Source organism: Diospyros lotus, chromosome 3 (genome assembly GCF_014633365.1).
Source record: "Diospyros lotus cultivar Yz01 chromosome 3, ASM1463336v1, whole genome shotgun sequence".
Taxonomy (NCBI): domain Eukaryota; kingdom Viridiplantae; phylum Streptophyta; class Magnoliopsida; order Ericales; family Ebenaceae; genus Diospyros; species Diospyros lotus.
Genome location: NC_068340.1, coordinates 26,445,895 through 26,473,649, shown reverse-complemented (window position 1 = coordinate 26,473,649; position 27,755 = coordinate 26,445,895). Strand labels below are relative to the sequence as shown.

General features: G+C 36.6%; 1 protein-coding gene across 2 annotated transcripts; it reads left to right on the top strand.

Moving 5' to 3' along the window:
- Nucleotides 1-27,083, top strand: LOC127796301 (dnaJ protein homolog). 2 transcript variants are annotated; one of them, XM_052328372.1, is made up of 10 exons: nucleotides 1-472; nucleotides 1,107-1,619; nucleotides 3,490-3,562; nucleotides 3,752-3,818; nucleotides 24,180-24,382; nucleotides 24,994-25,159; nucleotides 25,621-25,762; nucleotides 25,859-26,135; nucleotides 26,244-26,442; nucleotides 26,588-27,083. In XM_052328372.1, the coding sequence occupies exons 5-10, from the start codon at nucleotides 24,233-24,235 to the stop codon at nucleotides 26,899-26,901; spliced, it is 1,248 nt and encodes a 415-aa protein (XP_052184332.1). In that variant the 5' UTR covers nucleotides 1-472; nucleotides 1,107-1,619; nucleotides 3,490-3,562; nucleotides 3,752-3,818; nucleotides 24,180-24,232; the 3' UTR covers nucleotides 26,902-27,083. The 2 variants fall into 2 exon arrangements, with proteins under 2 accessions (XP_052184332.1, XP_052184334.1); XM_052328374.1 differs by lacking the exon at nucleotides 24,180-24,382 and having other exon boundaries at nucleotides 26,588-27,080.
- Nucleotides 27,084-27,755: the final 672 nt, after the last annotated feature.

Sequence of the window (27,755 nt, the reverse complement as noted above, 5' to 3'; positions counted from 1 at the left end):
GAGCACAAAAGAAGCAGGAATCGGTCGATTTCAAGCAAGCTCCTAACCCTCTCCTCGTGATCTTTAATTCTCATGAAAAACTCTGTGATTTCTCGTATTTTATCACCTCCCTTACTCTAATTCGGCGCCTAGCCTTATTTATTGAATTATTGTTCATTTGTTTTAATTTAAATTAAATCCTAGACTTCTAGAGTTTTATTTGTTGAGTGCCTACGAGGGTTTGTACCGCCCCTATTTCTTTCGGAATGATGCTGAACCCAACTTGGGGACTAGGTTCCTAGACGTGCGGGTTTATTTACGGTTTTCTTGAATTTATTTATAGTTCGGTTAGAGCTATCGAGCAGTGGGGCAGGGGTCAGTTGTTTGGTGACGTTGGGGTCGACTATTGTACGACCCTGAAGTGGACCGTCGAGTGGACACTCCTAATCACTGGCCGTTGACCGGTGCCGGGCACTGCTGACTAGCTCTGCCGGTATGTGATTTATTGCATGATTATATACATTGTATTACTGTTTATGATTTGATATGCACATGGGTACGGGTTGCATGTTGGGATATTCATTTATTGAGTATGCTTGGACACGGACATTCTAGCTTGGTCAAGTTGCATCCGGCACGGGCATATGCATCGCGTGTGGTTTACTATGTGGGCGGAGCATGGCCTGATGTCTGGATGTATGGGCGCCAGTGTATCACGTTGATGCTCATCACGCCATTGCATTTTTATGTGCATTGCATGGCTACTGGTAGTATATAGTTCTCGGACGGGAGTACCGTTCCGAGGGAGCCTATGGCTCGGGTGTCGGGAGTACCGACATGGACGGGTGACGGGAGTACCGACCAGGGACAGCGCGCGCAGGTTTGTTGGAGATTTATGTTGCCTCTCAGGGCAGCGGTAGGTTGGTATGGGACTTGGGTGCCGTGTGTCTTGTGTGGGCCCCAAAGACCGGTATGTGCTTTTATTATGTTATGCTATTGTGTTGTAGCGTCTCATGGCTTGTGTGTACCTGGGGGTTTATTCTGGGGAGAGTTTATTGGATCTATACAGCCTTTATCTCCTTATGCTTGCTGAGTCTCTCAACTCACCTTGCTTTCCATCATTCCAGGTAGTAGCAGCGTGGGCCATGGCAAGGGAGTCATCTTTTAGCGGCAGAGTCGATATGGTGTACAGGCAGTCCCGGTCAACTCTGATGGTTGAGTAGGATTTACTCTATTATTTTTACTGTGCCAGGTCTTTTCTCGTGTCTTGTGTATGTCGGCACAGGAGTCTGTGTTCATTTATTTATCATGTGATCGCTGTGTTAGCGGGGTACCCGTAGTGCATGCATGTGTTTAGCTTCGCTTCTGCTGTTCTTATTTTTGTGTATGCATGCCAGGTAGTTTTTGTCTCGTGTTTCATTCTTTCTCCTTCCGTAAGTGCTCCCGTTCGGGTAGTCCGGGTGGTTGGGGATATCCGGGCGGGGGTGCTTACAAGTTTTCTGCTTTACAGAGAAATAATACATGGGAGTTGGTTCCATTTTCTAAAGACATAAATCTAATCGGCTGTAAATGGGTGTTTAGAATCAAGTACAACTCCGATGGGACTGTTCTAAAGCACAAGGCTCGCCTAGTTGCAAAAGGTTTTCTTCAAAATTCTAGAATTGACTATGCTGAAACTTTTTGCCCTGTTATTAAAGCACCCACTATTAGAGTGTTATTCTCATTGATAGTAACTTTTGGATGGGATATATAACAGGTTGATGTCAACAATGCATTTCTAAATGGTGATATTGTGGAGGAAGTTTTTATGTTTTAACCTGAGGGTTTTGTTCATTCCCAGTTTCTCTCTCATGTTTATAGGTTGAAAAAGTCCCTCTATGGACTGAAACAAGCTCCTAGAGCTTGGTACACAAAATTAAGGGGTGCACTTTAGTCTTGGGGTCTTTCAAGGGCTGTGTTTGATGCCTCTTTATTCATAAAACGGACTCTTGCATATGTACTCTTCATTTTGGTTATGGGTTCTGATTCTTCAACTCTGCAAGCATGTATTCACGATCTAGATACACACTTCGCTCTCAAAACCCTTGGTTCTGTTAATTATTTCCTAGGGTTTGAAGCATATAGAGATCATAGTGGTATCTATCTTACTCAGTCCAAGTACATTCTAGATTTGTTGGTGAAGGCTGTTATGAAGGATTGCAAGCCTTGTGACGCCCCTGTTAATCCTAATGTGTCCCTAACTAATGAGGGTGAGTCTTTTGTCAATCCATCTTTGTATCAGACGATTATTGGATCTTTGTAGTATCTAACTTATACTAGACCAGATATAACTTTTGGAGTGAACAAGCTAAGTTAATTTTTGTCTGATTCTAAGCAACAACATTGGCTAGCATGTAAGCAGCTGCGTTGATATCTTAAGGGTACCCTTGGTTTGGGTCTATTCTTTTCTCCCTCTCCTACAGATTTACCCCTAGTTGTATACATTGATGCTGATCATGCTGGTTGTAAAGTTTGGAGTTCCAAAAAGCAGTCTGTGGTTGCAAGATTAGTTGGGGAAGCTGAGTATAAGGCCATTGCCCAAGGTGTTACAGAGGTGTTATGGCTGAAATCATTATTTGGTGAGTTGGGGTATTCATGTGTTCATACTCTAGCCATTTAGAGTGATAATCTAGCAGCCAAAAGTATTGTTGAGAACCCGATGTTTCATTCTCATACTAAGCACATTGAAATTGATGTGCATTTTGTTAGAGAGAAGGTGGAGAAGATTGAAGTAGAAATCAGATACGTGCCTTCTGCTCATCAGGTGGCTGATGTGTTTACTAAAGGATTGCCAAGGAGCAGATTCAAGTTTCTATGTGACAAATTACATATGCGAAAGTCCCCTGTTGTTCTTGATTCATGCAGTGTATCAGATAGGGAAATGTTCAAGAGGAAGTCTGATTTGAGGGGGAATGTAGAAGAATATGTTGCTCGAGCTTGTTTCAGCTTGCTTTATCTATTGTGTTGCTATTTAGTTAGCTGTTGTATTTGATATGTATGCTGCTTGTATTTGTTGTTAATTAGTTCGGCGGTGATTAACATAAGTGGCTTAGGCTCGTAAGTATATAAACTCAGTGAGCCTTTTCTCTTGTAAGGTTGATTTCATTTTTACCTTTAGTTAAAGAATTTCACGAGAGCATTTCTTTTCTCTCTCTCGGTTATCTTTGTGCCCTAGGTTTCCTATTGCTCTAACTGTCTTTACAAATATTTCCAAGATGCTCAAAGATGTCTGATTCTTGGGCTAATGAATAACCTAGGCCAACTACATTTCTATTCGGCGTGCCTGTTAAACAAATAATATAGAAAGAGTTCCATTACATGAAGTTTTTAAACTTAAGGGTTTTTAGGTTTAGGGTCCGAGGTCATGATTCTTGCTCATATGGAGATTATGATGTGTCAGCTGATAGATTTTAATTATCTAAGGTGCATGGTGAATGAAGATGTCATGTTCTTCCTTTTTTCTTTCTGTAGTGCAGTAGCGCAGCTGCTGGTGGGGCAATCAAGAAAGCTAGGGTTCATCCTTCTTCAGCAGCCTACTTTCAAGGTAACTATATAGTTAACACCACTCAGTACACAGCTTGCGCTGCTATATCTATCTATCCCTTTGTGTTTCATCTTGGGTGATTGCTGTTGTCTTTCTTGATTGTCTACTTGCTTAAGAATCATGATTCTTGCATTGAAGATGCAGCTATTGAAGGCAGAACTGATCTAATTCTTCATTCTTTGTAAACAGGTGAAGAAGGAGAAATTAGGAGATAGGAGTAACAGTCCTTGACCAGCTAATCTCCCCATTTGGGAAGGTATGGTATTTTAAATTAATTCAAACAACACAATCAACAATTCAAGTAATAATATACATAAAGAAATTTATAATTTTCTTTTTTTTTGTTAACAAATAACAGAAATTTATAATTTTCAAATGTTAGCTAACTGTCACATATAAATTCAAGGATATTTTTGTTAATTATCACTAGATTTAGTATAAGCATGACATAAAACATAACTCTCATGTGAGGAAATACATCTCCTCTAGGGAATTAAGTTTCTTTTCATCAAATTAAAAAAAAGAAATATCTTTGTATTCTTAATTAAATTCCCTAGCTAGCTGGGTAGACTGTCATAAAGCTATATATAAAGGAACAATGTTGAAGATGACTTTGGAAGGTTATGGTGTGTTTAATTTTATTATTTATTTTTCTCTCTCTTTTTGCAAATTGACACTGCTTCGGTCTTGTTAGAGGCTATTGGACACATAAGATCCCTTTAGAGTCCTTTAGATTCATAATCAAACCAAATGTCTCCCTAAACCAAATATCACTTTACTTGGTCTTTGATGTTTATAATTTGATGTGTACATGGACCAAGGACTAGTTAACTAGGTCCATGATGGAGACTTGAGAGACCTTCCTACTAGGTATTCCTATGACAAGCGTGCAAATAGTTACCTTTGAAATCTTCTCTAAAAATTGTGTAATGGATGAGGATTGTCTAAAGCAATCCTAATCCCAAGATATTAGGGATTGTTGTCACTTCCTAGCAATTTCAACCATAAATAGAGGAGAATCCATGCTCAAGTAAATCACTTTTACTTATTCAAGAGCTCTACAACTTCCTTTGATTTCAACAAATATGTTATGCAGAGAAGTAAACACAACCCTAGAATCAGAAGCGATAAATGCATGAGAATGGCCTAGGACAAACCAAGAATTAGAAGCAATAAATAAGCGAGAATGATCTAGAGCGCTGAAGGCTATTAAGACATGCAATGAACTACGAATGGGAAACACTAGGGCCCATGTGAGACATGCAATAACAAGGACTACAAAGCCAAGCGTGAAAAATCTTAAAGTCTATCACTTAGGATCGCTTTGGTCTCCGTCTGAAGAACAAGCGTGACAAAGTGCCAGACATACATGGGTCAAGATAACTTGAACCAATGGGTTATAGAAAATGAGGACCCATTATAAATGCACACAGTTATTCAAAAAACGATAAGTACAAGAATCCTTTAACAAAACAAAGTCTTCCAAAGGATTGGGGAGGAAACCTTAACCCAAGAAGGGAAAGACACAACGAGAAAAGAAGAAAATCATGGATAAGCAATGAGATGAAGAAGAAAATCATTTTATTAAACAGTACATGAAGATAATAAAGAAAAGAAAAGGTACATTGCAAAAAGCAAAAACAAAAAACAAAAAGCCCTAAAGTCTACTTCTTAGCTAGGTTGGGATAAATCTCCACCTAGGGCACGAAAAATTAGTTAGGAGCTCTAAATGGGACTATCGTCGAGGAAGGATCGACAATATCTACATTTTAGAATGACTAAGATATTCAAAAGGTGGTTAAGGTCAAACAACTAACTTGGATCCTCCACCATGGCCGGAATATCAATATAACTTGGAACACTAAAATACACTACTTCCGGTCAGGATAGACGAATCTCGTAAATTGTCACGACCAAACTATGGGTGATTTCTTGATATTCAAGCATGAAGGAGACTTAGTGCTTGGTGTAATAACATTTGATCTAGCTGTCTGTGAGAAAGTGCTTCAGCCTTTGCTTGTTAAAAACAAGCCACAAGATAGGCCAAACATTCAATCCCACCAATAAAAAAGACTGAGAAGAGTGATAGAAAGCTTTGTAGAATGTGCATCGCAATATTTTATTGCCACCATATATACCTCTCTCTCCATCCCAACACTAACATATGTACCCTACATTGAAATCACCAACTTTGAAAGGGAGGTCAGTTAAAAATTTGCTAGCTCTCGGCAAGTGCTGAAGGGTAAGAAAACTTAAGCATTGGTCTAGAATAGGCAGCAATTCTCTCTGAAGGCACAAAATCGAGAAGGCCACCAACTGAACCCATTTGTTGGGATGAAATTGGGCAGGAACTAGGCAAGCTTTCTCTCAAGAAGGCCATTCCAAATTCAGGATGAGGGAACTAATTGCCAAGGAACCCTCATGGACTCCTATGATGAAAGAATTCGCTAAAAGGTCCAAAAACTGAGGAAGCCTTTTGAAGACTAGAACTGTAAAAGATTCAAAAGACACTAGGAAAACATGTGGAAGACTAACGGGAGACATGGAACTTTGTTGGAAAACCCAGGTAAAAATTTAAAGGAATGAATCGACAAAAAACATGGAAAATTGCAAACTGACCAAGGTACCCCTTTTGTAGGGAAACCCGAAAGACGAAACAACAAAGGAAGTGGTGATCCAAACTGCTTGATGAAAAAATCCTAGAGAAATCATAGCTGTTGAATTAAAGAGGGGGGGGGGGGGGGGGAGATCCAAGTAAAACAAATTCCACCCTAAAGAAAAAAGTCCCCTGTAGGGGAGTCTCTCGAAGAGAGTAAGTTGGTAACAAATATTGCTATTCTTTTTGTGAAAACTAGAGGAAAGAGTGGGGAGCAATTGATGTGTATATGGACTAAGAACCGATTAACTAGGCCTTTGAGGGAGACCTAGGAGACCTTGAGGGAGGCTCGGAGGCCTTGAGGGAGGTCCAATGGACCTTCCTGTGGGGTGTTCCCATAACAGACATACAAAGAGTTACCTCCGAAATCTTCTTTGAAAATTGTGTAATGGATGAGGATTATTTGAAGCAATCCTAATCCTAAGATATCAAGGATTGTTATCACTTCCTAACAATTTCAACCATAAATAAAGGAGGATCTATGCTCCCAAGTAAGTGACTTTTACTCATTCAAGAGCTCTGCAACTTCTCTTAATTTTAGTGAATCTGACTTAAGTATTGGACTGTTTGCACAAGGAATGCCTTGTGTCTTTTGACGATTTTCTTCCTTGCAGAGTATTTGAAGCTTTGTGGCAGGTTTTTTCCGTCTAATAAATTATATTTTTGTCTTCAAGCAACAACAATATTGAGTTTAGGTTTGAGTTAAATGGGTTTAAGTTGAAATTGAGTTAAACTAAAATTAACTTAGAATTATCGTGTCAAATTTAAATTAACCTGCTTAACTTGAAAATAATACGATGTGGGTTAATTGTGTCACTAATATAAATTTAACCTCATTTACACTATTTGTTTCGTTTAAGCTATGTATATATCCTTTTTTGTACATAGCTCCTACTAAAAACGAAAAGAAAAGGGAAAAAACCCCTAAATCTGAATAGAGAGATGTATCTACAGGGGCAAGTGGGATTAATTTTATGCCACTAATTGATTAATGGTTATTGATTCTCTTTAGGCTCAAGGGGAGGTTTATTTCCCTAAGACCTCGGTTAGGTATATATGCTTTTCATTGGGATCCTCTAGGTTAATCCAAAATATAGTGCAAACTAAATGAAAACATGCTTGAGTTGCTTTCTCATGCACTTCATCTTGTCCTTGGCTTGAGATTTGATATATCATTTGTCATTTTAGGCATATATTTGGGCATGACCATATTCTGTAATGTCACCAAGTTTAATTTTAATAATAGTAAACTTAATTTGTGTACGTAATCATATTCTTTAATTCACACACACACACACTTGTTTGTTGAGCTGCAGAACAACCTGCACTATTCTCTCTCTGTTTACACTTTTTGAATATGATGCTCAAAAGTCAAAATAAATTAATTTCTTTGGTAGCCGATAACCAACGTAAAACCTAGTCAAATCCAAATATGAATTCTAGACAAACTATCTGTTGGAGCGTAACCCACATAGAAGTGTAGAATTCATGTAGTCGACCCCATATAGTGGGATAAAAGCTGGATATGCTGTTGTTTGTTGTTAGTGTCCACTCTCTGGATAAATGAGGGACAGGAAACAAAATAAGAAGAGGAAAGTGAAAGTTCCTGATGATTTCCTTCTTCACTTTGTTACTTTGATTTTGGTTAATTAGGAAATTAAATGAGATGAAAATATTTGGCAAAGCACCTTCCAACGTTACGTTCATTTGCATTTTGGGAAGATTAATTAAGAAACTGTAAAATTGTCTGATGAAATCAAGTTGCAGTTGCAGCATGCTGCTAGCCAAAAACTAATATATATATATATATAAAATTACTTGTAAGCTCAATTAGCTAAAAACAGATCAATCTGTACAACTAATCAACATATTAAATAAAACAAAACTAATTGTTCGCGTATTCTTTCCCGCAAGTGAACGGAATCGTAACAAGTAATATAATGATGAATAAAGTATCGTTCCCACGAGAATTAGCTTTTGATCCCTACTTTAACTACTATTAACTTTAATAAGCCACACACAATTAAAAGAATACTCAATGGAAGTTTTATATTAATTAAAACTAACTCACCAAATGGAAAACACAAAATAATTCTTTAGGTTTTTGAATGTAGAAATCTAATGCACTAGGGTTCATGAATCCACCGTAGTTCTTTAATTGGTTTAATCTTTCAGTGATCGGGTTTTATAATTCTTGCTTTGAGATGAAAATCGATGATCCTAAGTTAATCAAAAGCCTCTCTCGATGGTCAATCGAATCTATGCTTACATATTAGATTAATTATCTCTAATTAATCTACAAATATACAAACATGCATTTATCCACAATGATCATCAAAATAGGATTTCACAAGGCATAACGGTATCTCTACCTAGTATTGAACCTTATGTCGTTTATTACCAAGTGCTAATCTATATTGAATCTCTCGAAAGCAATATAAATCACAAACATGTTCTAATGGCGACCAAGCATGGAATTAGTGCATAACAAACGATCAACCCGAAAGACAAGAATATAATAAAACCCAAATACTCTTAGTTAAACCATCATTGAACTAGGTTTCATCAATCACCCTAGCCACAAAGTATTTAGCCTAACATAGTTTCAACCAATGAAAGAATAATAAAAACGGAGTTCATGATGTTGGAGAGAAGAAAGAACAGAAAAATACAACCAAAACTGAAGATCTTCAAGAAAATCTCCTTATTCTTCCCCGACTTGCCATCTTCTCCCTCTTCAAAAGCTCCTTAATCTCTCAAGAATCCTTCTTTATATAATGTTTTTTAGGTCTTCAAAGTCGTGCCCCTTGAGAGAGCCCATCTCCACTTGATTTGAAAGGAAACGGGCTCAAAACGGCCTTTTTATGAAACGTAGAGTCTTACCGCGGCCTTACCACGGAATGCTTTTCGCGATAAGGTCGTGAGCCACAGAATAAAAATTTTGTCACGGGCTTACCATAGAATGCTTTCCGCGGTAAGGTCGTGAGCCACAAAATACTTCTTCAACCACGGCCTTATCATGGAATGCTTTCCGCGATAAGGAGCATTCCGTGATAAGGTCGTGAGCCACATAAAACAATTCTTACCACGACCCTACCACACAATGCTATGTGTGACAGCACCGTGAACCGTTTCTCTTTGATTTCCAACACTTCACCAATGACGTCATTCTTCCGGTGCTTTGCAATATCATCATCCTCGACCCCGAATGGACCTTTAACCTTGCCTTTATTGCCATTTTAGCTCCAAAAATGCGACATCATCATCACTTTTTGCTCCAATTGTCTTCAACACATGCTCCACATCTACATAACCATATATAGAACCAAATCAAGTAGAAATCATGCTCATTGAATGTATAAATGCTAAGTTTATACACCAAAATAAGTGTATAAAAGACACTTATCACTAATAATAGCAACTTGATCGTGTCAATTTTTAAAAAAAAAAACAGATAAATTGTTACAAAAGAAGACTTAAGTGTTACACTGTTCTGTTTCTTGATTGTGCCAACTTTTTCCTTTTTCTTTTTTTTTTTTTCCCATTAATTTCATTACAAGACACGTTATGTTTCATGTTTTCAGAATCTTCCACTAAGGATATTTTTCCAATTGGTTCACCTTTTGCTTACCTTTTTCTGGGGCTAAGAATTTTTGTTTGGTTTAACAACTTTTGGAATTTATATTGGTTCTTTGATTTTTCACCATTGATGCCTTGAATCAACAACACTACTCAATCTTTATATCTTTCTCTGGTGTTGAGAATCTTTTATTTATTTTGGCTTCTTGTTATATATCTTGTGTGAGAGGATGCATCCTACTTTGCCTTCAAATTTGCATTATGCATGAAAGTTAGGGACTTACCAACATTTAGGAATCAAACTAAGGGAGGGGAGAAAACCTTTGGGCTAATCAATCTTAATTACACATTTCTAATTAGATATATATCACAAACCCACCCATCCCTTTAGACCTATGTTTGCTATCAATTCCATTGGGATAATTTCTATGGGGCATTTGTGTAAACATGTTGTTTTGTGGATTTCCTTAACTTGCTGACATACAAGAATTTATTTACCTTGTGTTGATTTGGTTTATCATGGTTGTTAGATGATAGCTTTATATTTGATTTAGGGATTGCTATCTTGTTACCTAATGTTGTTGATTCTTTTGGTTAGCATACTAATTTTTGATACATTACTCAAGTTTGTCTTTGATTGTAAGATTATTCGTTTCCTTTTGAAAAAAAAAATAAAAAAATTCTTCATTCTCTCTCCCCCCCCCCCCACTTTTTAGAACAAGTCTCTAATTTTGTCACCATTTATGATGAATTCAGTGTGATGGATAAGAGTTGGATGCAATTGGATGATAGACCTTGCGACCAATATGTTAATGGAGTTAATGAATTCCTTGAGTTTCCATTTGGTTAGTCATGCTTCAATGATAGGATTCAGTGTTCGTGCATGAATTCCAACCATATTGTTGTTAGAGGTTGAAGTGAATTGAAATTCCATCTACTTAGGTATGGAATAGTGAAGAATTATGTTAAATGGTATCATCAAAGGAAGATGATGTATTTGTTGAGGTAGAATAGGAGGAGATGGTAATGATGATAGTATGTGTCCTCTATTGGAAGAAACATTTGGGATATCAAACATCAACCTTGATATGGATGATGGTTCCTTCAATGGTGATGGCAAGTCTAATGAAATTGCGAAAAAGTTCTACAAATTGTTGAGAGATGTTGAACAATCTCTTTATCTAGGATGTAACCATGCCTTAAAGCTTCTATTTCTTATGAAATTGGTGCATTTGAAATGCTTAAGTGGTTAGACCTATAATTCCCTCAACAATTTGCTCCAACTCATAAGATATATATTTCTAGTGAGTGAAACTATTTTATCTTCTTACTACGAAGCTAGAAAGTTCATTAGAGACTTGGGGCTTGACTACAAGAAGATAAATGCATGTCCAAATGATTGCATGCTTTTCTAAAATGAATATGCGAACTCCCATAAATGTGTAAAATGTGGTGCTTCTAGGTGGAAGTCATGACATTTGAAGATGATTTAGTTCAAAAGAAGATACATGTTAAAACCATAAGATATTTTTGTTTAACCCCAAGGCTTCAAAGGTTATATATGCCATTAAAAACAACTACATATATGAGGTGGCACGACAAAGAGCGTGTTAGGGATGGGTTACTATGACATCTTGCCAATTCTGAAGCTTAAAAGAGGTTGGATGAGCTTTATCCACCATTTTCGATTGATCCTCATGATGTCATACTTGGATTGGCAAGTGGTGGATTTAATCCATTTGCCGCAATGAGCATTGCTCATAGTACATGGCCTATGGTTGTAGTTCCATATATTTTGCCCCCACGGATGTGTTTGAAACAAAAATATTTCATGCTTTTCTTGCTTATCTTGGTCCAAAAGCACCAAGAAATAATATTGATGCATTCTTGAAACCTTTGATCAAAGAATTGAAGGGCTTATGGGAGTTGGTGTTCAAACTATTAATGTATCAACAACAACAACAGCAACATATCCAGCCTTTATCCCACTATGTGGGGTTGGCTATATGAATTATAGACTTCCATGTATTTCTGTCTTTTGTCATATCTTCATTTAGGTCCATACACTGTAGAAGTATAAATATGTTGTATTGTTGTTCTTGCTATATCTGTTGATCTGATTATGTTGTATTTCTGTTTGTGTTGCTATTTTTATAACTTAAGTGTGTTAGGCGCTGTCCTTCATTAAGGAGTGCTAGCTGTGTCTATAAATAGCTATGCCTCTTATTTCATTGTATGTTTTTGATTCTTTGGTTAATACAAGTTGTCGAGAGACTTCATTTTTCTTCTCTCGTTATTAGATCTTTCGTGCCCTAGCTTTCATCACATGGTATCAGAGCCAATGGCCTGCAATTCGAATTCCTCCTCATCTCCTCGTAATTCCTCCTCATCAATAGCCTCACAATTTGATTTTTCTGCGGTGGCTAAGGCCTTCAGTTTTATTCCGATTAAACTGGACTCAAGCAATTATATTTTTTTGGAAGGCACAGATCCTTGCAACTCTTCGTGCATTTGATCTCGTGCCTTTTGTTAATAAGGCATCACCGCCATTGAAGTATCTGTCGCATTCAAATACAGTGTCAGCTGATGATACAGCTGCTGATGCGATCAATCCAGATTATCTTGCTTGGATGCGATTTGATCAATTGTTGCTTGGATGGCTGTTTTCTATAATTGGATGCGAAGTTCTTGCACAGGTGATTCATTCAGAATCATTTGCTAAGGTATGGAATTCTTTAGAAAATCTTTACTCGCGCCAAACAATTGCTAAGTCATTCCAGTTGAAACAGCAACTAAGATCACTTAAGAAAGGTGCGTTGTCGGTAAATGACTATGTCGTACAGATTAAGACTATAGGTCACTCTTTAGCAGCAATCGGAGAACCGCTAGATGATAAGGAATTGCTTTTTGCAATTCTAAACGAACTTGATCATGACTATGAAACGGTTGTCAGTTTGATAACTTACCAGATGGATTAGATAAATATAGAAAAGGTGCAATACTTGTTGTTAATGCATGAACAAAGGCTGTTGTCTAAGAATTTACCATTGGTTGCTCCTACTTTCGAGTCAGAAGTACACAAGTCATCTGGTATGACAGTTAATATGGCACAGTCGACAAGAACTGGCTCAAGTGAATTTGTTGCTAATAGAGGAGGTTACATGACTCGAGGAGGAGGTTTTTCTAATAGAGGAGGAAGAGGACGAGGTAGATTTTCTAACAGAAGAATCTATTGTCAGATTTGTGGTAAACCAAGGCACTTTGTCGACAAATGCTACCATAGGTTTGATAGAAATTTCTAGAGAATTTCAAATTCAGGTTTTGGTCAGTTTAATAATGGTGATGGTCAATCAGGATCCAAGGCATATATACCTTTAATGGTTCTAATGGAGCCTACATGAATAATTTAGGATATGTTCCAGGTGCTAGCTATAGCAATTTTTCATCACTAGTTCCAAACAGTTTTCCAAATGCCTATTATAGTAATTTTCCTCCTCAACTTGATAATTTGTCACAATCCTCAGCTTCTGTTGCAGATTCTGCTTGGTTTGTTGATTTTGGTGCAACAAACCATATAACGTCTAACCTTGGTAATATTTCCATTCACACTCCTTATATTGGAGATGATAAAGTGGCCATAGGAAATGGTAAGACTTTACCTATCTCACATGTTGGATACAACAATTTATACACTCATCAGCAGCCTACTTCTATTCTTTGTTTGCCTAATGTTTTGCATGTTCCTACTATGAAAAAGAACTTAATTAGTGTATCACAATTTACTCGTGATCACAATGTTGTTGCTGAATTTCATGCTACTTCTTGTTTGATTAAGGACAAGGATTCCGGGAAAGTGCTACTTCAGGGAGGACTTAAAGATAGACTCTATCGGCTATCACCAGCATTTGCTCATGTTGGTTCCAGTATTCCAGTCCAGTCCAATGTCTCAGAATCTTTGAATCTTCCCTTGTTATCAAATAGTCCAGTTGGTTTTTGTTGTAATAAACATAGCTCATTTGGTCATGAGCAACCTTCTGATGCTAGAGTAGCTCAATGTAACAATGTTAGTTTACAGTGGCATGCTAAACTTGGGCATCCATCATCAAATGTCTTACGAACAGTGTTAAACAAAGTTCATATTCCTTTTTCTAAATCTGATCTCTCTTTTTGTGACTCATGTAAGCTTGGTAAACTACATCAGCTACCATTTTCTGATTGTGAAATCAAGGCTACAACACCATTAGAATTGGTTTATTCTGATTTGCGGAGGCCTTCTCCTGTTTTGTCTACAGAAGGGTTTCCATATTACATTGTTTTTGTGGATGCTTATACTAGATACTCATGGCTATATCCTTTGAAATTAAAATCTGATGCCCTGTCTACCTTTGTGACATTCCACAAGTTTGCTGAACTGCAATATAACTCAAAACTTAGGGCATTACAAACTGATAATGGGGGTGAATTTAAAGCCTTTCTACCTTATCTTCAAAGTTAAGGCATTCAGCCTAGATTTTCCTATCCCTATACATACCAACAAAATGGTGTGGCTGAAAGAAAGCTTAGGCACATTGCTGAAATAGGGCTTACTTTATTAGCTCATGCTCATATGCCATTAAAATTTTGGGTAGAAGCCTTTCTCACTGCAGTTCATATCATAAACATCTTACCTGCTTCTCCTCTTAATTCTTTCAACCCTTTTGAATTACTATATCACAAACCACCAAACTATTTCTTGCTACAACCTTTTGGTTGTGCTTGTTTTCCTTATCTTAGACCCTACAACAAGCACAAGTTTGATTTTCATACCTCAAAATGTATTTTCATTGGATATAGTCACACTCACTCGGGTTATAAGTGTTTGCATCCCTCCGGACGGGTTTATGTTTCTCGTCATGTTCAATTTAATTCTCTTGAGTTTCCTTATCCATTGTTATTTTCCCGATCCTCTTCTATGACAAATTCCCTTTCAAATACCTATCAATCTGGTGGATCTTCTATAGTGTCACCTTCTGTTTTCTTTCCTTTTTCTTTCTCGTCATCTCCAGAAGTAGCACTGCCACATAATTCTTCTCCTAATCTTGTTCCAATTTCTCCTTCCTCACCTCTTTCTGCCTCTGCACCTCAACTCAGCTCAAATCCATCAGCATCCTCTCCTTCTTCTTCTTCTCTGCCAATTTTAACTCCTACCTTACCCAGATCCAAAGTTGCACCTGCACCTTCTATTCATCCTATGGTCACTCGGTCCAAAGCTCGCACTGCTTCTATCCTCCTCATGCTTTAGTTAGTACTTTAGAACCTGATTCTGTTCATGAGGCTCTATTAGACCCACGATGGGTTCAAGCTATGGACGAGGAAATTTCTGCTTTATGTCGTAATCAAACTTGGGTTCTTGTGCCATTTTCTAATGACATGAATTTGATTGGATGTAAGTGGGTGTTTCGGATAAAATATAAGGCTGATGGTTCAGTTCTTAATTACAAGGCCAGATTAGTTGCAAAGGGTTTTCTTCAAAACCCTGGAGTAGACTATGGTGAGACTTTCAGTCCTCTGGTAAAAGCTCCTACCATTCGGGTCTTGTTTTCTTTAGCAGTTGCTTTTGGCTGGGATGTTCAGCAAGTAGATGTTAACAATGCATTTTTAAATGGTGATTTGCAAGAAGCTGTGTTTATGGCTCAGCCGGAAGGTTTTGTCAGCTCTAAGTTTCCCTCACATGTTTGTCAATTAAAGAAGTCTTTGTATGGTCTTAAACAAGCACCAAGGGATTGGTACAATAAATTGAGGCTGGCTTTGCAGAGCTGGGGTTTTTCTAGGGCCATTTCTGATGCCTCTCTGTTCATTAAGCGCACATCAGCCTCTGTTTTGTTTCTTCTGGTTTATGTTGATGATATTTTGATTACTGGGTCTGATAACACAGCTCTTAAATCTTGTATTGCTGATTTAGAGACTCAATTTGCCTTAAAGACTCTTGGTTCTATCAATTATTTTCTTGGATTTGAGGCATATCAAGATACCAATGGACTGTTTTTGTCTCAATCTAAATATGTTTTAGATGTGCTAAAGAAAGCTCACATGCAAGACTGTAATCCCTATGAAACACCCATGGTGTCTGGCCTTTCTTTGACTGATGAGGGTGATGTTTTTCCCAATCCGTCTTTATATAGAACTCTAATTGGATCTTTACAATATCTGACCTATACACGCCCTGATATTTCCTTTGCTGTTAACAAGTTAAGCCAGTACTTGTCTGCTCCCAAAATGCAGCACTAGACAGCTTGCAAAAGACTTCTTAGATATATCAAAGGGACTATTGGATTGGGCTTGTGGTTCTCTTCTTCATTGGATAATTTGGCTCTAACAGTGTATACTGATGCAGACCATGCTGGCTGCAAGGACACTAGAAGATCTACCAGTGGGTTTAGTGTCTTTCTTGGACAAAACTTAATTGTATGGGGATCAAAGAAGCAGTCTGTGGTGGCAAGATCAGTTGGAGAAGCTGAATACCGAGCTGTTGTTCTAGGTGTTACAGAACTGTTATGGTTGCGGTCTTTATTTGCTGAGTTGGGCTATCCATGTACTACTACATCAGTTGTTTGGAGTGACAAATTGGCAGCCAAAAGCATGGCTGAGAACCCTGTATTTCACTCTCGCACCAAACACATCGAAATTGATGTTCATTTTGTGCGAGAACAGGTTGAGAAGGGTAATGTTGAAGTTCGGTACATTCCTACAGCCTATCAGATTGCAGATATTTTCACTAAAAGTCTAGCCAGAGATCGATTTTTGTTTCTATGTCAAAAGCTTGGTCTCAAGCTGTCTCCTATTCAACACAAATATTATACTTCTTCCAGCACATCAAGACTGCAAATTGCAGACTATCCTCTGCCAGAGGAGTCTGATTTGAGGGGGAGTGTGGAAGTATAAATATGTTGTATTGTTGTTCTTGCTATATCTGTTGATCTGATTATGTTGTATTTCTGTTTGTGTTGCTATTTTTATAACTTAAGTGTGTTAGGCGCTGTCCTTCATTAAGGAGTGCTAGTTGTGTCTATAAATAGCTATGCCTCTTATTTCATTGTATGTTTTTGATTCTCTGGTTAATACAAGTTGTCGAGAGACTTCATTTTTCTTCTCTCGTTATTAGATCTTTCGTGCCCTAGCTTTCATCACATACACTTCATATCAAACTTTAATATCTCTCCCAAAGTCTTATTGGGTCTGCTTCTACCTCTTTTTTTAACTAATTGTTCCATTTTATCAACTCTCCTCATAGGAGCGTCTCTTGGTCTTCTTCTCACATGACCAAACCATCTTAGTCTAGTCTCTCGCATCTTCTCCTCGATTGGCACTACTCCTACCTTATTACGAATAACCTCATTTCTAATTTTGTCTTTTCTTGTATGGCCGCACATCCATCTTAACATCCTCACCTCCGCTACGCTCGTCTTTTGCTCATGCTGGTATTTGATTGTCCAACATTTTGAGCCATATAACAAAATTGGTCTTATAGCTGTCCTATAGAATTTTTCTTTCAGTTTTAATGGGATTTTACCATCACATAACATCCCCGATGCATTTCTCCATTTTAGCCAACTTGCCTTAATTCTATGCGTGACATCCTCGTGAATTTCTCCATCTTTTTGAATCACTGATCCAAAATATCAAAAATGGTTTTTTCTTTGTATGATTTGGTCTTCCAATTTTATTATAACATCCTCCACTCTTGCATTCTTACTAAATTTACATTCCATATAGTTTGTTTTTCTTCTACTTAATTTAAATCCCTTAGATTCTAGATTATTTCTCCACAACTCAAGCTTAGTGTTCATTCCCTCTTTTGTTTCATACACCAACACTATGTCATCTGCAAATAGCATATACCATGGCACCTCTATCTGAATGTGTTTAGTGAGTTCATCAATTACTAAAGCAAATAAGTATGGACTGAGTGCAGAACCTTGATGTAGTCCCATTGTAATTTTAAACGGTTCAGTATCCCCTCCGTATGTTCTGACTCTTGTCTCTGTGCCGTGATACATGTCCTTAAGGGCTTGTATATAGGCTATTCGGACTCACTTCTTCTCTAAAACCCTCCATAATACTTCTCTAGGGACTTTATCATAGGCCTTTTCTAGATTTATAAACACCATATCCAGGTCCTTCTGATGATCCCGATACCTTTTCATTGGGCGCCCCAGTAGGTATATAACTTCCATTGTTAACCTACCAAGCATGAAATCAAACTGATTTTCCGAGACGTCTGTTTCTTTTCTGAGTCTTTGCTCTATTACTCTTTTCCAGTGTTTCATGGCATGACTCATTAACTTAATTCCTCTGTAATTTTCACAGTTTTGAACATCTCCTTTGTTCTTGTATATAGGAACCAAAGTACTCTTCTTCTACTCATCTGGCGCCTTTTTTGATTTAAGGATCACGTTAAATAATTTCGTTAATCAGGAGATGTCCTCTTCTCCCATGCATTTCCATGCTTCTATTGGTATATTATCCAGTCCCACTGCCTTATGATTTTTCATCTTTTTTAATGCTTGCCTTATTTCTTTTGAACTTATGTGCCGATAAAATATATAACTCATATTTCCTTTGGAGTTACTTAGATGTCCCAACCTAACTCTTGTGTCCCCACCATCATTGAATAATTTTGTGAAATACTCTTTCCATCTCTCCTTAATCGCTCCTTCATTCACTAATACATTTTGGTTTTCATCTTTATGCATTTCATTTGGTTTAGATCCCTTGTTTTTTTTTTTCTCTTATTTTAGCTAATTTATATATATCTCTTTCTCCATCTTTTGTATCAAGTCGTTTATATAAATTCTCATATGCTTTTGACCTTGCTTCACTAACAGCTCTTTTTGCTATCTTTTCCGCTTCTTTATAAGTTTTTAGGTTTTCTTCATTGCTACACTGATATACAGTCTTATAGCAAGTTTTCTTATTTCTAATTTTCAATTATACCTTTTCATTCCACCACCAAGACTCCTTAAGGTTTGGGGTTTCACCATTTGTCTCTCCAAGGACTACCTTTGCCGTGCTTTTCAGGACAGTAGCCATTTCCCTCCACATTTGATTTGCCTGTCCTTATACATTCCATTCCTTTCTACCCCTTAATTTTTCTTTGAAGAACAATTGTTTCTCCTCTTTTAAATCCCACCACCTAATTTTTGGATTTTGTTTTATGTGATTTTTTATCTTCCAATTTCTTACTTGGACGTTAAGTATCAAAAGTCTATGTTGAATAGTCAAACACTCCCCCGGTATCACCTTACAATCCTTACAACATAACCGATCCTCTTATCTCATGAGGAAGTAATCTATTTGGGTGATTGATATAACATTTTTATATGTGATTAAATGTTCGTCCCGCTTTTTGAACCTAGTATTGGTTATGATGAGCCCATATACCATAGTAAAATCTAGAATAAACTTACCCTCATTATTAATTTCCTCGAATCCATACTCTCCATGTACCTCTCTATAGCTGTTTCTGTCTTTACCCATGTGACCATTTAAGTCACCTTCTATAATCACTTTCTCTCCTATTGGTATCATTTGTATGAGTCCCTCTAGGTCCTCCAAGAATTTTACTTTTATCTCCTCACCTAACCTTGTTTGTGGTGCATATGTACTAAAGATATTCATAATCATTCTTCCTAAACCAACCTTAACCATAATAATCCTATCCCATATTCTCTTCACATCCACTACCTCATTTACTAAGCTTTTATCCATAATAATCCCTACTCCATTTTTCGCTCGATCATTTCCTGTGTACCATATTTTATATCTAGTTTTTGATAAAGTTTTTACTTTTTTCCTACCTATCTCGTCTCTTGAAGACACATAATATTAATCTTTCTCCTGATCATCACATCTACCACTTTCATAGCTTTGCCTGTTAATGTTCCTATATTCCATGACCCAATCCTTAATTTATGATTTTGATTTTGGCTTTGACTTTGAATTTGATTTTGTTTTTTATTTTGGTTTTGATTTTGGACTAGCTTCTTTATCCACATCTGTCCAAGCAAATGCGAGGACCCTTGCTCATTTATCACTATATTTGGGCGCCGATGCAGCGGCCCTAACTCACTTGACACTACACGTGGGCAGTGTAGCACGTCGCTATGAAAGGTTACGCCCCAACGGTTTTTCATAATTTTTCTATAATTCATGTTTTGGATCTGACTAGGTTTTACGTTGGCTGTCGGCTACCTAACACAACCTTTCTCCTTTATCCGAGCTTGGGATCGGTAGTGGATAACATCCCCTGGCAGAGTTCAAACTGTTAATGTATCAAAGAAACAAAATTTCTAATTGCATGCAACTCGTTTGTGGGCTATTAATGACTTTCTTACGTATGCAATATATTTGGATATGTTGGAGAAGATAAAAGAAAAGAAAGATTGATTCAAAGCTATCAATGAGTAGATAAGAAGATAAAGTTGTTATGAGAAAAGATTAGAACAATTCAAACTAAGAGGATAAAAGAAAGAAATGATGAAGCAATCTTTAAAACAAATGAGGGAATCCAAGTTCAAATTCATTCAAATTTGTAATGTAGTGTATTTAAATTTGTTGTATATTCCTGTAATTTAGAAGGGTTCTTAGGATATTTTTTGTATATATAATTCTCCCTATAGATCAATGGAAAGAGAGGAAGAATATTCATATTTCTCCTATTCATTTTTCATGGTATCAGAGCCATATTCTTGTGGCAGACGTTTCCTTCTCACCTACGGATTGTAGAATACGATATGGCTAAACCTCAATCAGCCAGTGAGATGTCTATTACCGTTTCTCTTCTAATGAAGAATACACAAGTTCTAGCTATTCCAACTACTCTTAACAACCACTCCTTTTAGATTACTCAACATAAACTGAATGGAACCAACTTTAGAGAATGGTCTCAATCAGTTCTATTGGTAGTTCAGGGAAAAGGAAAGGTTGGTTATTTGATAGGAGCAATTCCTAAGCCTAACACAGAATCAACAACATATGGCATTTGGGAGGCGGAGAATGCCATTGTCATGGCCTGGTTGGTCAATTCAATGAAGCCAAAAATTGGAAGAACCTACTTGTTCTGCAAGACAACTAAGGAAATTTGGGAAGCTATAAAAGAAATATACTTAGACATGGAGAACACTGCTCAATGTTTCTAGATTCGATCTACTATTTGAACGACAAGGCAAGGTATTAATTCAGTAACTGAATATTACAACTCTCTAACAGAATTGTGGCAGGAGATGGACCTATTCTATGAAATCACTTGGGAGTGTTATGAAGATGGAAGAAAGTATGACAAGATGATAAAAAAGGAGAGAGTGTTTTGACTTCCTACACGGCCTCAATTTTGATTTAGATGAAGTTAAAAGTAGATTACTTGGAACAAAGCCTTTTCCATCTATAAGGGAAGCTTTTGTAGAAGTTAGACGAGAAGAAAGTAGGAAGAAGGTGATGCTAACTGCATCAAGGCCTTCCAATAATGATGTATACACACAAACATTAGCCTTGGTTACTTCACGGATGAAATCATCTAACACATCAAGAGGAGAGTCTTAGAAGGATAAGCAGTGGTGTGACCACTGCAATAAGCCATACCATACAAGGGAGACGTGCTAGAAAATTCATGGAAAACCAGCGAATTGGAAGCCAAAGAACTAGAGGAAGGGAAATCAATCTGCCTATGCGGTAGAGGCCGAAGCTAGAAAACCAACTAATCTAACTTTATCATCAAATCAGTTGGAAGTGTTACAACAGTTGTTGAGCCAGACCAAGGTGATTAAATTTGAGGCTACAAATAATCCTAATCTGGTAGTATCTCTGGCTAAACAAGGTACATCTTGATACTCCTTAATCTCTCATAAATTCTTATAGACCATTGGATAATAGATACAGGTGCTTCGGATCACATGATTGGTTTATTTAAGATGTTATTAGATTATGAATCCTATGATCAGGGTAGAACTATTTCCATGGCTGATGGTACAACATCTATGGCTCAAGGAAAAAGAACAACTTTTGTGGTAGGCTTAATCCTAAAATCAATACTATATGTGCTTAATTTAAAATGTGACTTGTTATCAGAAGCTATAGTGGACAAACGTGTTATATACAAACATGGAACCCTAATTATCTAGGTGTTAGTGAAATGGCCAAATCTTCATGCAGATAACAATACATGGGAGTACTTACTCGACCTACTTAAGCAATTTCCCCAAGTAGCCAGCCTCCTCAACATTTCTTGAGGACAAGAAACTTGTAAGGGGTGGGGTGGGGGGAGTTGTAATGTACTTTCAATTGGGTAGGACAGTTACACGTGAAGGTAGTTAGAACTGTAGAAGCTTATAGAAGATTGTATTTGGTGGGAATGACATCCACTTGCATCCTTATTGGCGGGATTGGGCAGGGGAGATCAGTATATAAACTAATTGATCCCTCTGACTAAGGCATCAAGAAGTTAATGAGAATTGTTCTCTCTCTCTCTACAACTCTCTTTTCTTCCTATCATTCTTCTTCTACTCTCTCTTTCTTTGTTCTTCTATTCTGTCCAGTACACTCTAATTCACATCGAATTAGAGGAAATTCATTGCCAGACTCTAGCACTGACAAAAAAGGTTGTCACTAAAGAGTCAACTGCTGGTGATGGCCAAAACAATTGGTCCCTAATGTTAAAGTTATTTGAGACGGCCACCAAAGATTGTTACTAAAGGAAAAGCTTTTGAGAAGGCTAGAGTTGTCACTAAAGAACAACTTCAATGAGGGCCAAAACATAAAGCAATCAATTTAGTGGCAAGCATATGTTGTTACTAATACTATAATCTTTAGTGAGGTTCCTCAAAAATTGTCATTAAAACAACAACTTTAATGAAGAGAGACGACCCTCACTAGAATGTACTTTTAGAGACGTGCCAAGTCATCACTAAATCTTTTGCTTCTATGATAGTTGGGACTCAACCACAGAAGCTATACTATTAGTGGCAAACGCCACGATCATCACTAATGGTTATTCACTTGTGATGAAAGCCAGTTGGTCATTACTACATATATTAATGGCAAGGTTTTTAGTGACTAATTTTGATAATTGTCTAGGTCATCACTATAATTATTAGTAAACATCTTATGGTCTTTTAGTGACAGTCTTGACTTTCACTAAAAGTCATATTTCTTGCAATAACACCCCTACATCCACCTTAAGTAGGATGATATCTCTAAAATGAGCAAAAATACAAGAACCTCATAAAAAATATATATGAATCTTTAATAATTATTTGGTATTTGGGTTAAATAGTAATGGGATAAAGTTAAAGATGAGATGGAATAGTGATTGGAGAAAAATAATTTTATTCTATGTTTAGTAAATGAAATATAACCTAAAGTTATGCCTATATCTGGTCTATCAAATTGTGAATGAGGTATTGTTACGAACTAGTTGCCAAAAGACTAATTTGCCCTTTTGTCCAACCATATTATATTTATAAGAAATATAGTTCTAAGTTAAATAAAATTATTTTGACTACAAAGATATATATATCTAAATAATTTATCAATGAAAGCATTATATATATATATAAATATTATAAATAATACCTAGATATATTATAAAATTTAAAAAATAAAAAAAAATCAAATGAATCCTACTAAGTTTATCAAATTAGATGAACCAACAAATCTGAAATAAAAAAAAATCATAAGAAGAAAAAAAAAACAAGAAAATATTATCATCTGAACGTGGGATGGGTTGAGAAGAAACATAATCCTTAAATAACCCAAACATTTAATCCTACCAAGATGGGATTATATAGAACATAAGAGGTGGGATTATTTTATCCGTGCCAAAATTAGTCTCATATTTGATATTTTACTAAACATGATATTACCTTATCAAAAAGTAATACCATATATTAAAAATTTTACTAAAGGTGCCATAAAAATAACTCAAACCACATCAAATAAAAATACAGATAAAAGGCCCAGGTATATCCAAGTCAACATGGGTTGTGACAAAAGCTTATGATGGTTTGGGCCAAATGATTTTATTTACGTGAATCGGCATGAAACAAATTCATATTAAGGACTCTTAATAAAAAAGAAAAAATTCATAAAAATGATAGAAAAAATTATATTGGCGACGACATCTTCCAACTTTTTAGTGAGCGAAGGATTTGACATAAGAAGCATCTAGAATGAGAACTTGGGTCATTGATGAAGCATCCAACGACCCAATTTCTTTCCCCAAATGCCACTCTACAAGACGATTCTAGATGGTTCCACCATTTTTGAATGTCGATCCCCAATATAAATACCCCCATATTTGCTCTATTCTCCATATTGGTCCGACTAGCTCTTGAGTTTTGTATTGTGTAGAAAGTCTAGGGTCAAGGAATTAAGAAAGAGTTGGAGGAAAAAGGAGGAGGAAGATGTTTGGGAGAGTGCCGAAGAAGAGCGATAACTCAAGGTACTATGAAATATTGGGGGTGCCAAAGAATGCTTCGTCAGATGATTTGAAGAAGGCTTACAAAAAATCTGCCATCAAGAAGCATCCTGACAAGGGTGGAGATCCCGAGAAGGTATTCTCTCCTTAATCCCTAATTGCAACGTTGTATATGTTTTCTTGCAATTGGAAAATGTTTTCAGTTGAAATCCCAAAATTTAAGTCGAGTTGAAAGCTACAGCTCTTTTTCTTCTTCTCTTTTGTGGAAATGTTGTTACTAGGTTGGATTCTTGACAACTTTCCTTCTAACTAGCTAAGTTGAATTATGCTTACTGTGTAATTCTATATTTTTATGCATATTTGAGGCAGAAAAGGCTTAAGAACATAAGTTATTTGGATTCATGAGCAATCGTGGGGATTCTGTGGAAGGTAAAATAAAAGGTTTGTGGGTATGTTTGATCTTGAGGTAGTAATGAATGGAATTTGCTATGAATTTGAACATTTGGTGATTATTGATATTTTGTAAGATTGATTCATGTTTAATGAGTTGGAATAACATTTGGGAATGTTATTCTAACTCCGTTTGGTGCTACTTAAAATTTCTTAAATTATACGTTATCTCTTATGGATTGTAATGATTTTATCGCATGTTGTTGATCTATTGCTTGAAAGGAAGTATTTTGAATGCAACTCTGTTCGTTCCATAGTTAATAATTTGATGATATTGGAATGTTGGTTTTGTTGCAGTTTAAGGAGCTTGCTCAAGCTTATGAGGTGTTGAGTGATCCTGAGAAGCGTGAGATCTATGACCAATATGGTGAGGATGCACTTAAGGAAGGAATGGGAGGTGGAGGTGGAATGCCTAGCCCATTTAACATTTTCTCATCCTTATTTGGTGGTAGCCCATGTGGAGGTTAGCATGTTTTATTCATATCATATGGTTAATCTTTATGTGCCATTTGAGGTTCTATATATGCTGTTTGGGCATAAATTCCTTATGGCTTATTGGAAGGCCTTATAATAGTGATCCCAACTTCATTAATTTTGATTTTTTTTCTTCTTTTTATGAAGATGAAAATTTGCAACTACTACTCTTTGAGTGTGTACTAAGCAAGCACAGGGGTGTGCGCATTAGTCTACAAAGCATGTCACCAAATAAGCACACAAAAATGTGTACATGGACTTGCTTTTAGGGAATTTCAAACCCTAGTTGCAAAGGAGCCAGCTATAATATCTTACCACTAGCCAACTCTTTGGGGGCTGATTTCTAATGTTAGCGTAGCTAAAGAGAAGAGTATCAATTTCCCTATGAATTCTTTTGTGGGTAGGGAGAACAACATTAATTTACCAATGAATTCTTTTATTTGTCATCAGGTGCTGGTAGTAGCAGAGGAAGAAGGGAAAAGAGGGGAGAAGATCTAGTCTATCCTTTGAAGGTCTCTCTAGAGGACCTGTATAATGGCACAACAAGGAAGCTTTCCCTATCCCGGCATATCATCTGCTCAAAATGTTATGGGTATATAGCCATTAATGTTTGGTTTTGTTTTTTTCTAGTTCAACTTTAGGATGAAGCTTACACATAGGGAGTTTATTTACGTTCTACCAATGGCAGCAAAGGATCGAAATCTGGAGCTTTAATGAAATGCTCTGGTTGTCAAGGAACTGGCATGAAAGTGGTTATTAGGCAACTAGGCTCATCCATTATCCAAAAGATGCACCATCCTTGCAATGAATGTAGAGGAACTGGAGAGACCATTAATGACAAAGATTGTTGCCCTCAATGCAAGGGTGAGAAAGTAGTTCCAGAAAAGAAGGTTCTAGAAGTCATTGTGGAGAAGGGCATGCAGAATGGACAGAAAATCACATTCCCTGGAAAGGCTGATGAAGCAGTAACTATTCCATTTTGTCTCACACTTTCATCATTTTTTTGTCAATAACTAAAAAAACCATGAGCATTTTACTAATTGGTTGTTTGGTGTATGTATGTCAAATTCTAGCCCGATACAATCACAGGCAACATCATAGTTGTCCTTGAGCAGAAAGAACATCCAAAATTTGAGAGAAAGAGCGATGACCTTTTCTACGAGCACACTCTGTCCCTGACTGAGGCTTTATGTGGCTTCCAGTTCATACTGACTCACTTGGATGACAGGCAACTCCTTATCAAATCAAACAAAGAAGAAGTTGCCAAGCCTGGTTAGTGATCCAACTAGCTCATCTTATAAGAGATTGTAAAACATAAGGCTATCGATATACAGAAATAACTACAAAATTCATTTAGTTAAACTCACATGGTAGAATGAAAACTTGACATATTTATGCAAGTTTGGTGCAATTGCAGACTCATTCAAGGCAATCAACGATGAGGGTATGCCAATGTATCAGAGGCCCTCTATGAAAGGAAAACTGTACATTCACTTCACAGTGGAGTTCCCAGACTCTTTAAGCCTGGAACAGGTGAAGGCATTGGAAGTTGTGCTGCCGCCAAGGCCATCCAGAGAAAACATGAAGTTAGATGAATGCGAGGAGACCACATTGCATGACGTGAATATTGAAGAGGAGATGCGGAGAAAGCAGGCGCAAAGGAAGGAAGCCTATGAAGAGGACGAGGACATGCATGGTGGACCTCAGAGAGTGCAATGTGCTCAACAGTGATTAATATTTGATATTTTTATGTTTCTCAAGAATGCTGTATGAACGATAGACTAGTTTATATGATATGAAAGAGAACAAGCCTTTTAGCTATATGTTGTCAAAGTTAACATGTCTATAATTAATAGCTTGTCTCTCTATTTTTGGTGTTTCTTTTTGGCCAGTTTGATCTGCAAGTTGATCTCTATTTAGTTTCTTGATAATCAGTCCATTTGCTAGCAATGTGTGGTATAGCAATCTAATAATAAGTTGTTATGTGCTTAAATTTTGAATACATGATAGATGGTGGCTATTGAAAAGTTAAAAATTTAAATTATCTCCATGTATTTAGAATTTAAATAGATGATAATTTATTATTGAATTATGTTATTATATCAATGTGATGCAAATATTTTCTTTCAGAATAAATTTTATGCGACACTTAAGATTTGGTGAAATCAATGCCATTTATATGCTTTTAGAAATAACACTCACCCCTTTCATGCCATTTAACATATTTATTGAATTTGACCCTTTTGCTCTTGTTTTTGAAATGGCATTGACTATTTTGCTCTCTCTTTTCCCCCTATCTCTCTTATTTTTTTTTTTGGGCACCATCTAATTCCTAATTACCATGTTATTAATATATTCTCCTTTTTTTTCCATCTATTAAACCCAATAAGATTCGATTATCTTGTTATGGTGTTAAAAATTAGTAACATTGACAATAAAGAGATGTTTTACCTAAGATTAATGACAATAATTTTTTTATTTAACAATGATGAATTATTAACATTATTTCATGATGTTAATAAGTTATATTTGTTTGGCAATAGATGGAGTCCTCATATTTTTTTAAGTTTTATAATAATTATAAT